A 13,358-nucleotide genomic window follows, 5' to 3' on the forward strand; every position below is an offset into this window, starting at 1 on the left:
TTCCAGGGAGGATGGAGCTAGGCTGTTCGCGGTGGTGGCAGATGACAGAACAAGGAGCAATAGTCTCAAGTTGCAGTGGGGGAGATCTAGGTTGGACATTATGAAAAAGTTTTTCACTAGGAGGGTGGTGAAGCACTGGAATGGGTTACCTAGGGAGGTGGTGGAATCTCCATCTTTAGAGGTTTTTAAGCTGAGGCTTGACAAATCCCTGGCTGGGATGACATAGCTGAGGTTAGTCCTGCTTTGAGCAGGGGGTTGGACTAGATGACCTCCTGAGGTCCCTTCCAACTCTAATATTCTATGATCCTGCCTAATTCACACACCAAAGAGGTGTAACTAGCCCTCCTGCAATCTCCGAGACCTGACGAGCGTCTGTAATGTGGACACACTGCAGTACATTGTGTCAGACACATTCCTCGCTCTAGCCCATCCCTCCTCCTGTGACCAATCCCACAACAGCCTCATGGAAACTTCAGCAATTGCCAGCATGGAAAAACAACATCAGGAAGTTGTGGCTGGGTTTCTAACTGGCAGGAATACGCTAAAGCTTTGTGTGTTTTGAGGAAGAGTTACTCGCGCTGGCTCCTTTTAGTCTCCACGTCCTCTCTCCCCTCCCCTCGGGTCTGTCCCTCTCCTCCTCCCTGCCCACACTGAGTTGCTGCTGGGGTTCTCTTCACCCCCAGACAGGCTGTGCAGGCTGCTTCTCCTCCATCCTTCCTTTCCCCGGTGCAGCCAGACACAGAATTTAACCCAGGCTGTGTAGATATTTGTACGAGTTGTCACTGTGTGGTGTGTCCGGCACCTTGTGTAGGTCCTGGGTGAGTGGGATCATTGTGTGGCAGCGCTGGGGATTGTGGGGGGGGGGGCAGGACGTGGGGGCACAGACAGGCAGGCAGCACTGGGATGTTGGGGGATGGAAGGGGCTCTACATGGACAAGTGGGTGGCGCTGGGAGAGGTGGTGGTAGGGAATGGGAGATACACGACAAGCGGTCAGCACTGATGTAATTCTAATTTTCTTCTGATTGTTGGTCTCAGGCCAGTGCTGGGAGCGTTCCTGGCCCCGAGTGTGCCAGAGAATTATAGCCTGGGTGTCACAACTTTTACTCATTTTTTTTTAAATGGTTGTTGATTGTTAATTACACAACTTCAGGCATTTCCCCAGTGGAAAGACCCATTGATCTTTGCTCTGCAGCTGATTCCGTCTCCCATCAGATCTGACCCCGTCGATAAACCCCATCCCAGGCTGCTCTGATTCCAACACTACGCTGGGTGTCATAGTCTTCTCCAGGATTCCCAGTCACCCATGGCCCCCACAGCCTCTGAGCCGCCCTAAGCTCCCCAAAACTCTTCCTCTGCAGAGGTGAGGTGCCCCCGTCCCACCTGCTCCCTTTCCTAGGGGGACAAAAGTGGCAGTTTCTCTCCGGTGAGGAACATCACACCCCAAGTAGCAGATGCCAAGGCACCTGTACTGTGCTGCTGCTCTTGTTGCTCCCACACACACTGGGTGGGGCTTCGGGGGCTGCTGCACACGAACAACGAGCAAGCTGAGAAGTGTGCACAGTCACGTCAGTGCCTAGGTAAATAAAACTGCCATGTGCAGGAGCCCTTGACCACTGGCTGACACAGTGAGCTACTGGGAGACAGACGGTGCATCCAGCACTCTTTGGTATCATTTGTTAGGCAGCTCTGTTTGCCATTAATGGGACAGTTGTACATGCATTTCTCAAGGTGCAGATTTTATGTGGTAACGTCAGTATTTTTCTTATCTGAAATGTTCTTTCATGCAGTGGCTCACGGGAAGCCTCACACCTGTGAAGAACACACCTAGAGTGTCATTTTCAAAGCTTCAAAATCACATGAGACTCTTTCACTGTGGGAATAAATTCAGCACTGTCATGAGTAAAAGAAAAAAGCCTTCACTTAGGCTCAGGCACCAGCTTGCAGACAAAATGCATCCAGCTGACTCCTGTATGTGCTGCAGGGACATGTTCACAGAGCCCCAGGACAGAAGGCACCACTATGATCATCTAGTCTGACCTTCTGCCAAGCGCAGGCCAGAGACCTGCCGCAAGGAATTCCTAGAGCAGAGCTTATAGAGAAACATCCAACCTTGGTTTATTTATAGTCAGAATTCGTATAACTTCAACTTCCAGGCATGGGATGGTGTTAGACCTTTCTATGCTAGCCTGAAAAGCCCATTGTTCAATATTTGTTCCTTATGTGGGGACTCGTAGAATGTTATCAAGTCACCCCTTAGCCAATTCTCTTCCACTAAATAGATTGAGCACTTTGAGTCCATCATTATAAGGCTGGATTTCTAATCCTGAAATATTCTTGTGAATCTTCTCTGAATCCTCTTCAGTGTATGAACATCCATCTTTAATTGTGGGCACCAGAACTGGGCAAATTATTCTAGCAGCAGTTGCACCAGTGCCAAAGAAAGAGGTAAAATAACTTCTCTCTCTCCACTTGAGATTCCCCTGTTTATCATGCTAAGATGATGGCCAAAGGGTCACACAGGGAGCTCATGTTTAGCTAATTACCCCTTCATGCCTCCCAAATCACATTCAGTGTCACTGCTTCCCACAACAGAGTTCCCAATTGTGTAAGTATCACCTACCTTTTTCTGTTCTCTTCATAGCTATATTAGAACACATATCGTTTGTTTCGACTCAGTTTCTCCACTGGTCTAGATCGCTGTGAATCAGTGTATTGTCCTATTCATTCTTTGCGATCCCCCAATTTTTGTTAACAAGTGCAAACATTATCAGTATTCAGTCATAAGAAGGGTAAGGAGCTGAGTTGCAGACGGCTGTCTCTGCTTCCCCTTGTCAATTAACAAGGCAGAATAATGAAACCCCTGTACTTCTTTTGTCTCAGGGAAAAGTAGATGTCTTTAAGAATGTGTCTCACCAAAAGAAACAAGGGAAGTAACAGAGCACAAAGTCCCAGCCTGGCATGATAATGTGAATTTTTATGCGGAAAACTTGGCTCATTTCCAAAAGAGCAATTTCATTGTAGATCAAATCTATGGTTCATCTAGTCAAATGTCCTCTCTCTGAAAGCCACTGTCCAGGAGCTGCTGAAGAAGATGTTGGGAGGATAACCTGGACCGTTTTTAGGGTGTCACCTAAACACCTAATAGCTAGAATATGGCTTGTGCCCTGAAACACGCACGCGTACAGGCTTTCCAAGATATTTATTGAGCTCTATTTATGGGAAAGGAAGATTCTTACTATCCATGTAAATGTCCAAAAAACCTTTCACAGAGCTGTAAACCATTACACCGGTCCCTGCCCTGAGTTCAGGCAGTTAAATTGAAACCTGTAACTGTTTAAAGAGTAATCTGTTTAAGGAGTTCAAGTTTTTCCCTCTGGTAGGCATCTACGTTGCACTTATTGACATTGAACGTCATCTCCCATCGTGCTCCTCATTCACCGGGCTTGGTTTGCTCCCTCTGAGAACATCCCTGGACTGGACTATGGCCTAACTAATTTGGTGCCATGTGGAAATAACAGAATCAAAGAATATTAGGTATGGAAGGGATCCCAGGAGGTTGTCTTGTCCAAACCCCTGCTCAAAGCAGGATCAACCTCAACTAAATCATCCCAGCCAGGGCTTTGTCAAACAGCATATTAAAAACTTCAAGGGATGGAAATTCCACCACCTCCCTAGGTAACACATTCTACTGTTTCACCACCCTCCTAGTGAAAAACTTTTTCCTAATATCCAACCTAGACCCGCCCCACTGAAACTTGATATCACTCCTCTTAGTTCTTTTATCTGGTGCCACTGAAAACAGCCTAGCTCCATCCTCCATGGAATGCCCTTTCAGGTAGTTAAAGGCTGCTTTGAAATCCACTCTCATTCTTCTCTTCACAGACTAAACAAGCCTAGTTCCCTCAGCCTCCCCTCGTAAGTCATGTGTTCCAGCCGCCTAACAATTTCGTTGCCCTCATCGTGACTGTCTTCAATTTCTCCTCATCCTTCCTTTAGTGGAGGCCTCAAAAGTGGACAGAAAACTAAATGTAGCCTCTGCAGTGCTGATTAGAGGGGAATAATGTTGCCATCTGACTGCTCACCCACCTTTCCAAATTGTCAAAACTAGAAAATATTTACCGTGTTACTTGTAATCTTGTGTGTAACCCCCTTGCTGGGCGTCTCTCCCTTCACAGGAATATGGGCATTTCAGATGGTCATTGGCGAATCAACCAACTCATGGAGGCTTTCAACCTTACCTCGTCCAGCCCACCAACGTTCATCCTAAATGGCATCCCGGGTCTGGAAGCTGCTCATATCTGGATTTCCATCCCTTTCTCTACATGCTACATCATCAGTCTCTTGGGAAATTTCATAGTTCTGTTTGTTGTCGCCAAAGAGGAGACCCTGCACAAGCCCATGTACCTGCTGCTCTGCATGTTGGCGCTCACCGACATCGGCATGTCTTCCTGTGTCATGCCAAAGGCACTGTGCATATTTTGGTTCGGTTTTAAAGGCATCACTATAGATGGTTGTATCACCCAGATTTTCGTCATTTACGTGCTTGCTCTTACGCACGCAGCCATCCTTGTGACAATGGCCTTCGATCGCTACGTCGCCATATGTGACCCTCTGAGATACACCACCATCCTCACCAACGCACGAATCGCTAAGCTAGGGCTAGTGGGTTTGATACGAGCTGTTGTCTTGATTCTGCCAGTCCCCCTGCTACTGCGGAGTCTGCCATTCTGCACCAATCGCGTTATCGCCCACACATACTGCGAGCACATGGCTGTGGTGAAGATGTCATGTGGGGATACCAGAATTAACCGGACATACAGCCTGGGGATAACATTTGTGATCAGTGGTTTAGACCTGACACTCATTGGCCTGTCTTACGGGTTGATCATCAGGGCTGTCCTCAGGATCAACTCCAAGGAAGCCCACCGGAAAGCCCTCAACACCTGCACAGCCCACATCTCTGTGATGCTGGTGAATGGTACCCTAACCCTTTTCTCCATCCTGACACACTGGTTTGGTCAAGGCATTGCTGCTCACGTTCACATCCTCTTGGCCAACCTCTATCTCTTTGTGCCCCCCATGCTCAACCCTATCATTTATGGGGTCAAAAGCAAAGAGCTTCGTGAGAAAATGGGAAAATACACCTGCAGAATGTGATCACCTGGGGCCACTGACTTTAAACCTCTGTCACAAGAGGGGGAAAGGATGTGTCCTTGTTAATCAAGGCTTCTTTGTCCCAATTTTGTTAAACTCAGCTTTGAGGAATTTCACAGTCTGAGAAGTTCCTCACATCTAATGTCTTATCCCTCCATCACTAAGCACTGCTCTCTCCATTGCTAAGTTCCACTTCTCTAACCATCACCTGATCTCTCTCAGAAACACCTGTCGTCCCCCACTCCCACACATCCTGTCACTCGGCCTTTCTGTGACTTCCCGACCACTAGTGCTGATGATTTCTTATATGCTCTCAGACCTATTTTTCAGCACTATGTATGTTGATTCTCACCATGCCTCACTCTTCTCCATCTTTGACTCTTTTGCCCCTCTCTGCCATCACAAGGTCCCCAGCTCTGCCATGCACCAGGCCCCAGCAATGTCTTTCAGTCCTGAGTCTTCCCAAATCCATCTCTCTGAATTCTTAACTAGCAGACACTTGGAGTTTGCACCTCTGCTTCGTCCCCCACAAAGCCATGAAACCCACCCTCCATTATCAGTTCATTTTGGTGCACACATTGTACACAGACTGGAGACAAAATAAGCAAAAACTCTATTTCATAGAAAAATCCCAGATGCAAAGATGAAGGATGGAAGAATGCTATGCACTGCTACAGACTAGGGACCGACTGTCTAGGCAGCAGTTTGGCAGAAAAGGACCTAATGAAATAGTGAGGATAGATAGATACATAGACGAGTTACACAGAAAATAAACAAAAATGCAACCTCAGGCTTTCCAGTTCTATGCTAGTCAAATTCCCTTTTCTAGTGCAGGTTCCGATTTCTAACGTAAGTTATCTGTGGTCTCTGAAGAGTTTCCCATGTGCCCCCTGTCTTCAAGGGGATTCAACATTTCCCAGACAGCACCCTGCTTAGCTGCTACAGAGTGGCATTGTGTGTGACATTTTTGGCATCACCTAAACCAGTGAAGGGCTCCATCACCACCTGTAACCTAGGGGGCCATAACACTGTGCTGTGATTGCTCACGGCCCTGCACCAGTAACCAGCTCACAAGTATCATGGTCTCACCCTGGCTTCCAGCAGCCGACTTACTCCTTGCAGGGTGATGCCAACAGCCTCTGCAAATCCATCTCCCCAAGTTCTCATCCAAGGGAAGTCCAGAAGGGATGGGAAATCTTCTGGGGTTTCCTTCATTTTCTCCCATGCTGGTGGAGGACATTATTTGAAGGACATTACTGCCCGGGAAGGAGTGGGACTTTAAAGCAATCCAGCTGCAGGGGCAGATCCTGAATTCAGGAGAGCTGGGAAAATCCACAAGGGGCGCTCTGGAGCTGACAGGCTGCCGTCATTCACCGTTTGTAGTTTGAAACATCTGCCAACCCTCCGGGCAGGGGGGGGCACAAGTACCAGGACTGATATTCTAAGTTTGAATTTGATTGTCCGCTCAGAGCTTTGTGGCTAATGTGGACCTACTCCTGCCGGGGCTTGTAGCACAGCTTGAATTACATAAAAAAAATCTGCTTCTCTAATGAAAACTTTCCTTTGTTATTCGATGTAGAGACCAATGTGTTAATAACAAAAGATTTGTTTCAATACCTAGCTTTTGGGCTAGTTTTTAAAGGACTTTGAGCCATGGACACATTAGAAATCTGGCAACCGTGTGTAGGGCAGAGCTAATAAAAGAGCAGCTGCCCGAGTGGAGCTGTGGGCAGATCAGCAAGGTGGGGCACTCTGCAGAGGGCCCAGCACAGGGAGATGTTGCCAGACGAGATGTTGCCTCGTAGGCTGGCTTTGACTGTGCAGTGGGGGAGACATGACCCTGACGGGGGCCGATGCCGGGGAGAAGAAGACACTGACAATACTGCAGCTTTCTGACTCTAGGTGGCTTTCCATCTGTCCCTTGGCATCAGCACAGCACAGCCAGAACATGGGAGGGAGGCCTGGGATGTGTAAGGGACAGACTGTGAAGTTTACTTATGTCCCACAGACTGTCGGTAGAGTGTCCCGATCCCCACAGGGCAGGGCTCAAGTTTCCTTTAACCTTCCCCTTTTTTTCCTTAATTTTCTTACAGCTGCTGTTTAACAAGTTGTATCAGGTTTGAACTTAATGTAGTGATCAGCAAGTCAGGGACATGGCAGGGAGGAGGGAGCTACCCAAGCTCTTCTCATAAGTGACCACGACATGGTTGTGGATCGAGCCCCCCAGGGATCCTGGGCCCAGCCTTGTTGGTGTTTCAGGGACCCCACCACACAAGAGAGTGGGAGGGGAGCCCTCGAGGCCAGGTGAGCCTCTGGGGAAAGGAGTGGAAGAGAGGACTCAGATCCTTCTGCTAGCCAACTCCCCCAGGAGTAGTGTGTGAACCAGGAAAGTTTCCCAAAATAGCAGGGAGAGGATCTGGGGTCCCTTGCCATCAGCACCCCTGCACGTCACAATCTAGGTTTAGGTTTAGAAACTCTACTAGGGAAAGAGATTGAAAAGATTGTGATCGTTATCTTAGAAAAAAAGAGAAATAAGATGGGATTTGAGAAGAGTCTATTAAATACTGACTGGTAGAGAATATATGAAGAATCTGTTCTCCCTGTCTCATAACACAAGGTCAAGAGGACATTCAATTGAACTGAAACATGACAAATTGAAAACCAATTAAAAAAAGAATGCTTTCCTCACTCAGTGCATAATTAGACAGAGGCAGTCACTGCCACAAAATTAAGTTGAGGCCGGAAGCTGAGCAAGAATCAGAAAAGTTTATGACATTTACATGGATAGTAAGAAAGTTCCGTTATAATAGGTAAAGCTAAATAAATATAATGGAAAGCCTGTTCACCAGCATTTTTCAGGGCACAAGCCAATCTCTGGCTGTTAGACGTTAATGTGACAATCTCAGGAAGGTCAGGTTATCCCCCAACACCTTCTTCAGCAGCCCCTGGGGTTGTTGCTGTCAGAGAGAGGACACTAGACTGGATGGACTATAGGTCTGATCCACAATGCAATTCCTCTGTTAGAAATGAGCCATATTTTCCCTATGGAAACAGAAATTATCATGCCAGGCTGGGGCTTTGTGCTCCGTTACTCCCCTTGTTTCTTTTGGTGAGACATATCTCTGAGAGAGTTGGGTGCTTTCATGAAAGTAACAAGTACAGTGGTTTAGTTATTCTGCCTTGTTAACTGACAGGAGTAACCAGAGATGCCCATCAGCAAACCAGCTACTTACCCTTCTCGTAGACACATGGACTCTAAGGTCAGAAGGGACCAATATGATCATCTAGTCTAACCTCCTGCCTACACAGGCCACAAAGCCTCACTCCTCCACTCCTGTATTAGACCCTGACCTATGACTGAGTTATTAAAGTCCTCAAATCATGGTTTAAAGATTTTAAGGTACAGAAAATCCACCAGCAAGTGAGCTGTGTCCCATGCTACAAATAAAGGCGAAAAAGCCCCAGAGCCCTTGCCAATCTGTCCTGTGGGAAAACTCCTTCTCAACCCCAAATATGGCGTCAGTTAAACCCTGAGCATGTGGCAAGACTCACCAGCCAGACACCCAAGAAAGAATTATCTGTAATAACTCAGAACCGACCCCCCTCCCCCCATCTAACATACCTTCACGGGTTATTGGCATATCTACCACAAATAGTCAAAGATCAGTAAATTCCCAAACTAGGCTGTTCCACCATACCATCCCCTCCATACATTTATCAAGCTCAGATTTGAAGCCAGCAAGGTTTTTTGCAATCACTGCTCCCCTTGGACGGCTATTCCAGAACTTTACTCCTCTCATGTTTTTAAAGAAGAGTCTCATTTCAAGTCTAATCTTCCTATTGGCCAGTTTATATCCATTAATTTTTGTGTCTGTGACCCTTCCGTGCCTAGGGTAGCCACCTTAAAATGCCAACGTCAGGGCAGGCTGCAAAAAGAGAGCAGATTCTCCCAACATTGGTGGGTGACACTGAAGTCAGACTTCCCAACCAGCCACAAACTGTGCTTCTCATTCTCCACACTGGTTATCAAGAAGCCAGTATACAAAGACACACAGCCCCCTCTACTGTATTTCAGTCTCCGGTTCCCAATGAGCCACTAGGTCCAGTAAAGAGACCATTTATTTAAACTCTATACTCTTTACCAAAAAGGTTTCTCCTGACCCCCAATCCCTTAGTAAATAAAATTAAAGGTTTATTTTAAAAAGAAAGAAACAAACTAGAAGAGAAATGCGAAAGGATTTAAGCAATCAGATACATACAAATGATTTGAAAGTCCATCTATATCAGGTTTCCAGAAGAATTGTGGAGTTTGCAGGCTAGTATAATTCCTGCGGTGTACATCCACTGCCTGGATGGGTCTCAGTCCTTTGTTTCACAGCGTCAGCTGCACATGAGTTGATCCAGAGGTAGATAGGTGGCTGAAGGCTGAACAGGATTGAAGACAAAATGGATCCCAGGCATCTGCCTTTTATGTCCTCTGGCCCTTGCCATTGTAGCCTGATTTTATAGTTATTAATTTATTGAATAGGGTAATAGGTTTGCCAATTTCTTTAATTAAAGGATCATGAGGTTCGTGTCCTAAATCAGGCTTCAGGTAAGTTTTATAAGGACCCCGGGTACAACACAGGAAGAATTTCAGTGATAAACAGGATTTGTATAATTTTATAAATTTATTAAAACAACACAAAATAATAAACAAATGATTACTATAGAGAAAATAAAATGAATAATCAAATTGATAATAGATTAATACAAAGACTTATTTGATAGATAAATTTATGATATGCTTTAAACTAGTATACTCACACCCTTCCTGGACTTGGTTGAAAAAGATGTCTAATTTCTTAAGTTGGAGTTGAGTGGAATAAGAGCTGCTTCAAAGCTAAGAGCTATAAGCTAAGACTAACATTAGAACTTTAAGAATATAAAATAAAGAATGAAGCTTAACACTAAATAAAACTTTAAGCAGGGATAGCTGACAGTCGACTGCCCCGATGAGCTGGATTTGATCTTTCTTATACCCCCAAGAATATGGATCCTCCTTCCAGGCCCATACTTGGTCTTTCCACCTCCAAACTTTTGGGGTACATGTTGTCTATTGGCTACTAGGTTCATACGTATTATTGACGTATCCACATCCTTCTTCAGGTGGTCTTTTATCTCACCTTTGTTATTTCTAGCTTATTGTGGGTTCTGTGGTGTTCTTGTGAAGTTTCAAGACAGCCCCTTCCCCTTTTAATGTCTCTTGACTTATCTAGGGTAAAGGTTATGACCATATATGTCCTATCCTGTCCTACATTGATACTTATCTAAGCCAAAGGTTGACGTAACCTGTCTAGGGTAAAGGTTATGACCATATATATATCTTATCCTATTCTACATCTATCTAAACCAAAGGTTGAATATATATATACCTTAACAGTAGCTGTCATCCAGGATGTGGCCTGGAAGGTACCTTGCATTACAGCTGAATAAAATATCTAATTTTATTATTTCATCACACAATCATATCAAAATATATATGAAAATATCTCTAATAATAATAATGCAAGCAAGCAGGCTAGTTCTATAGGCTACACCATGCTGCCTGTGGAATTTCACAGAAACCAAAATGGAGTCCAGAGTCACATGAGGAAGTCCTGATGATTCATCAGGTCTATCCCTGGCATCTCTCCTGGGCCCCTTGCACCTGAGAAGCTCTTAATGGGCCATTAAGCAGGCTATTGTTCTGTAGCCATCCTGTCTGGGGTGTGACCCAGACAGCACAATTTGAAATACAAATATCTCAAATATATCCATAACTTCCATTACACAAATACCACACGGACATAAACATCAGCATCTTAGCACTTTACAGCCTTTCTAACAGTACCTGACATGACACATCTCACACGAACAATTATGATTTTGACATACTGATGTCAAACTATATACTAAATGCCCCCCCATCCAGCCAACTTGACACCCCCAAAGTGAGACTGGTGTAGAAGGGAGTAATCAGAGCTCCTGAATACACCTCAAAGCCCCCCAGCCCAGCCAGCGTGACAGTGTCCACATTGGTGCTGAGCTTAAATAATTCCTGTCCCTCCCTGGTATTCATCCCTCTGATGTATTCATAGAGAGCAATCATAGCTCCCTCCACCTTCTGTTGGTTAGGCTAAAGGAGCTGAGCTCTTTAAATCTCCTCTCACAAGGCAGGTTTTCCATTCCACGGTTCATCTTAGTAGCCCTTCTCTGCACCTGTTCCAATTTGAATTCATCTTCTTTAAACATGTGATCAACCAATACGCCCTGGTCGTTCTCCTCCTCTGTCACTTGCAACTAATACATCCACAGCTTATAGCAGAAATTCTTGTTATTAGTCCTTAAATAAATGACCTAGCACTTTCCACAGTTACATTTCATCCTATTTCTATAACCCCAGTTTACAAGGTCATCCAGATCTTCCTGTATGATATCCTGAACTGTCTCTGTATTCTCATGCTTGAATACTTATAAAGTTTGCAGATGCCACAAGACTTGGGAGATTGTAAATAATGAAGAGGACAGATCACGGATTCAGAGTGATATGGATCGGTTGGTAAACTGGGTCGAGGCAAAGAAAATGTGTTCTAATACAGCTACATAGATGTATACCTCTAAGAACAGAGAAGGCAGGTAATTCTTACACACTAGGGGACAGTATCGTGGGAAGCAGTGACTCTGAAGAAGATTTGAGGGACATGAAGAGGTAATTAGCTAAACATGAGCTCCCAGTGTAACCCTGAGATCAAAAGAGTTAATGTGATCCTGGGATGATAAACAGGGAAATTTCAAGAGAGGAAGAGAAGTTATTTTACCTCTTTCTTTAGCACTGGTGGAACTGCAGTTGGAAAATATCTCTGGTTCTGGTGTGCACAATTAAAGATGCATGTTGCTACAAAGAGATGGTTAAAGGGTGACTTGATAACAGTCTACAAGTACCCACATAGGCAACTAATATTGAATAATGGGCTTTTCAGGCTAGCCTAGAAGGTCTAACACCATCCAATGTCTGGAAGTTGAAGTTAGACAGATTCTGACTATAAATGATGTCTGCACTTTTTAAAGAGAGAGAGTAATTAACCAGTGGAGCACTTTACCAAGGTCATGGCAGATTCTCCATCACTGAGAATTTGTAAACCAAGGTTGGATGTTTCTCTGTAAGCTCTGCTCGAGGAATTCCTTGGGGGCAGGTCTCTGGCCTGTGCAATACAAGAGGTCAGACTAGATTATCACAGTGGTGCCTTCTGGCCTGGGCCTCTGTGAACACATCCCTGCAGCACAGATAGGAGTCAGCTGGAGGCATTTACTCTACGAGCTGCTGACTGACTTTACTGAAGGCATTTTTTTCATTCATGACAATGCTGAGTTTAGCCCCAAGGGGAATCTCATGTGACTTTGGAGCCTTGAAAACGATACTCTAGGTGTGTTTTTCACACCGCTGTGGCATTTCATGAGACATTAAATGTATGAACACTGCAGATGAGAAAAATACCGATACGACCGCATAAACTGAGGAATGTATGTACAACTGTCCCATTAATGGCTAGCAGAGCTGGCCAACAAATGATCCCAGAGTCCCGCGTTTACGCTCTGTGTGCCAGTGGCTCACTGTGCCAGCCATCGGCCAGGCGCTCTGTACAAGGCAGCTGTATTTACCTAGTGTGGCAAACAGCCAGCTCCTCCCTTGTGGATCTCATACTTCAACCCCTTGCAGTGGGCCAGGGAGTCCCCAGTTACCCTGTCTCCCCTTGGAGGTACCTTGCTCCAGCTTCCCTCTGCTGGCTGGGGCCAAAGGTTGTCTCCTTCCCTGCCCCTCTGGCTGTAGAGAAGCCCTGTCTCCTGGCCTGGAGGGGGGGAGTTTTTCCTCAAGCTGCTACCAGCCTTCTAGCAGCTTCCTTCTCCTCTGCTTCTCCCCCTCCCTTTAGGGAAGGCAGGGTTTAAGTACACCTGGACTAACCCTTCATTGGGTCCAGGTGTCTCTAATTGTCCTGCAATAATCTCTCCCCTGACTGCAGGAAAAAGGGGTTTTGGCCTTCTAAGGCTCACACTCTGGCCCTGGTATGCCTTTTTTGCAGCCCTCTGGCCTGACTTTATCACACATCCTCCTCCCCTGCTCAACACCATGGGGTTGAGCTACTTGGGTCAGATAACCATTGGAGTCCTCCCTCCTGACCTCAGC

The 13,358-nt window shown here is 45.7% G+C and overlaps 1 protein-coding gene across 1 annotated transcript; it reads left to right on the forward strand.

The window, feature by feature from the left end:
* The first annotated feature begins 4,180 nt into the window (after positions 1-4,180).
* On the forward strand, positions 4,181-5,158 carry LOC137159984 (olfactory receptor 52P1-like). The gene has a single exon (XM_067558447.1). The coding sequence runs from the start codon at positions 4,181-4,183 to the stop codon at positions 5,156-5,158; it is 978 nt and encodes a 325-aa protein (XP_067414548.1).
* Positions 5,159-13,358: the final 8,200 nt, after the last annotated feature.

Source organism: Emydura macquarii, unplaced genomic scaffold (assembly GCF_026122565.2).
Source record: "Emydura macquarii macquarii isolate MOO-44397 ecotype Brisbane River unplaced genomic scaffold, CSIRO-AGI_Emac_v2 contig_2065, whole genome shotgun sequence".
Classification (NCBI taxonomy): domain Eukaryota; kingdom Metazoa; phylum Chordata; order Testudines; family Chelidae; genus Emydura; species Emydura macquarii.

Excerpts from the sequence above, each read along its gene's own strand:
- LOC137159984 (XM_067558447.1), top strand. The coding sequence starts at position 4,181 with ATGGGCATTTCAGATGGTCATTGGCGAATCAACCAACTCATGGAGGCT.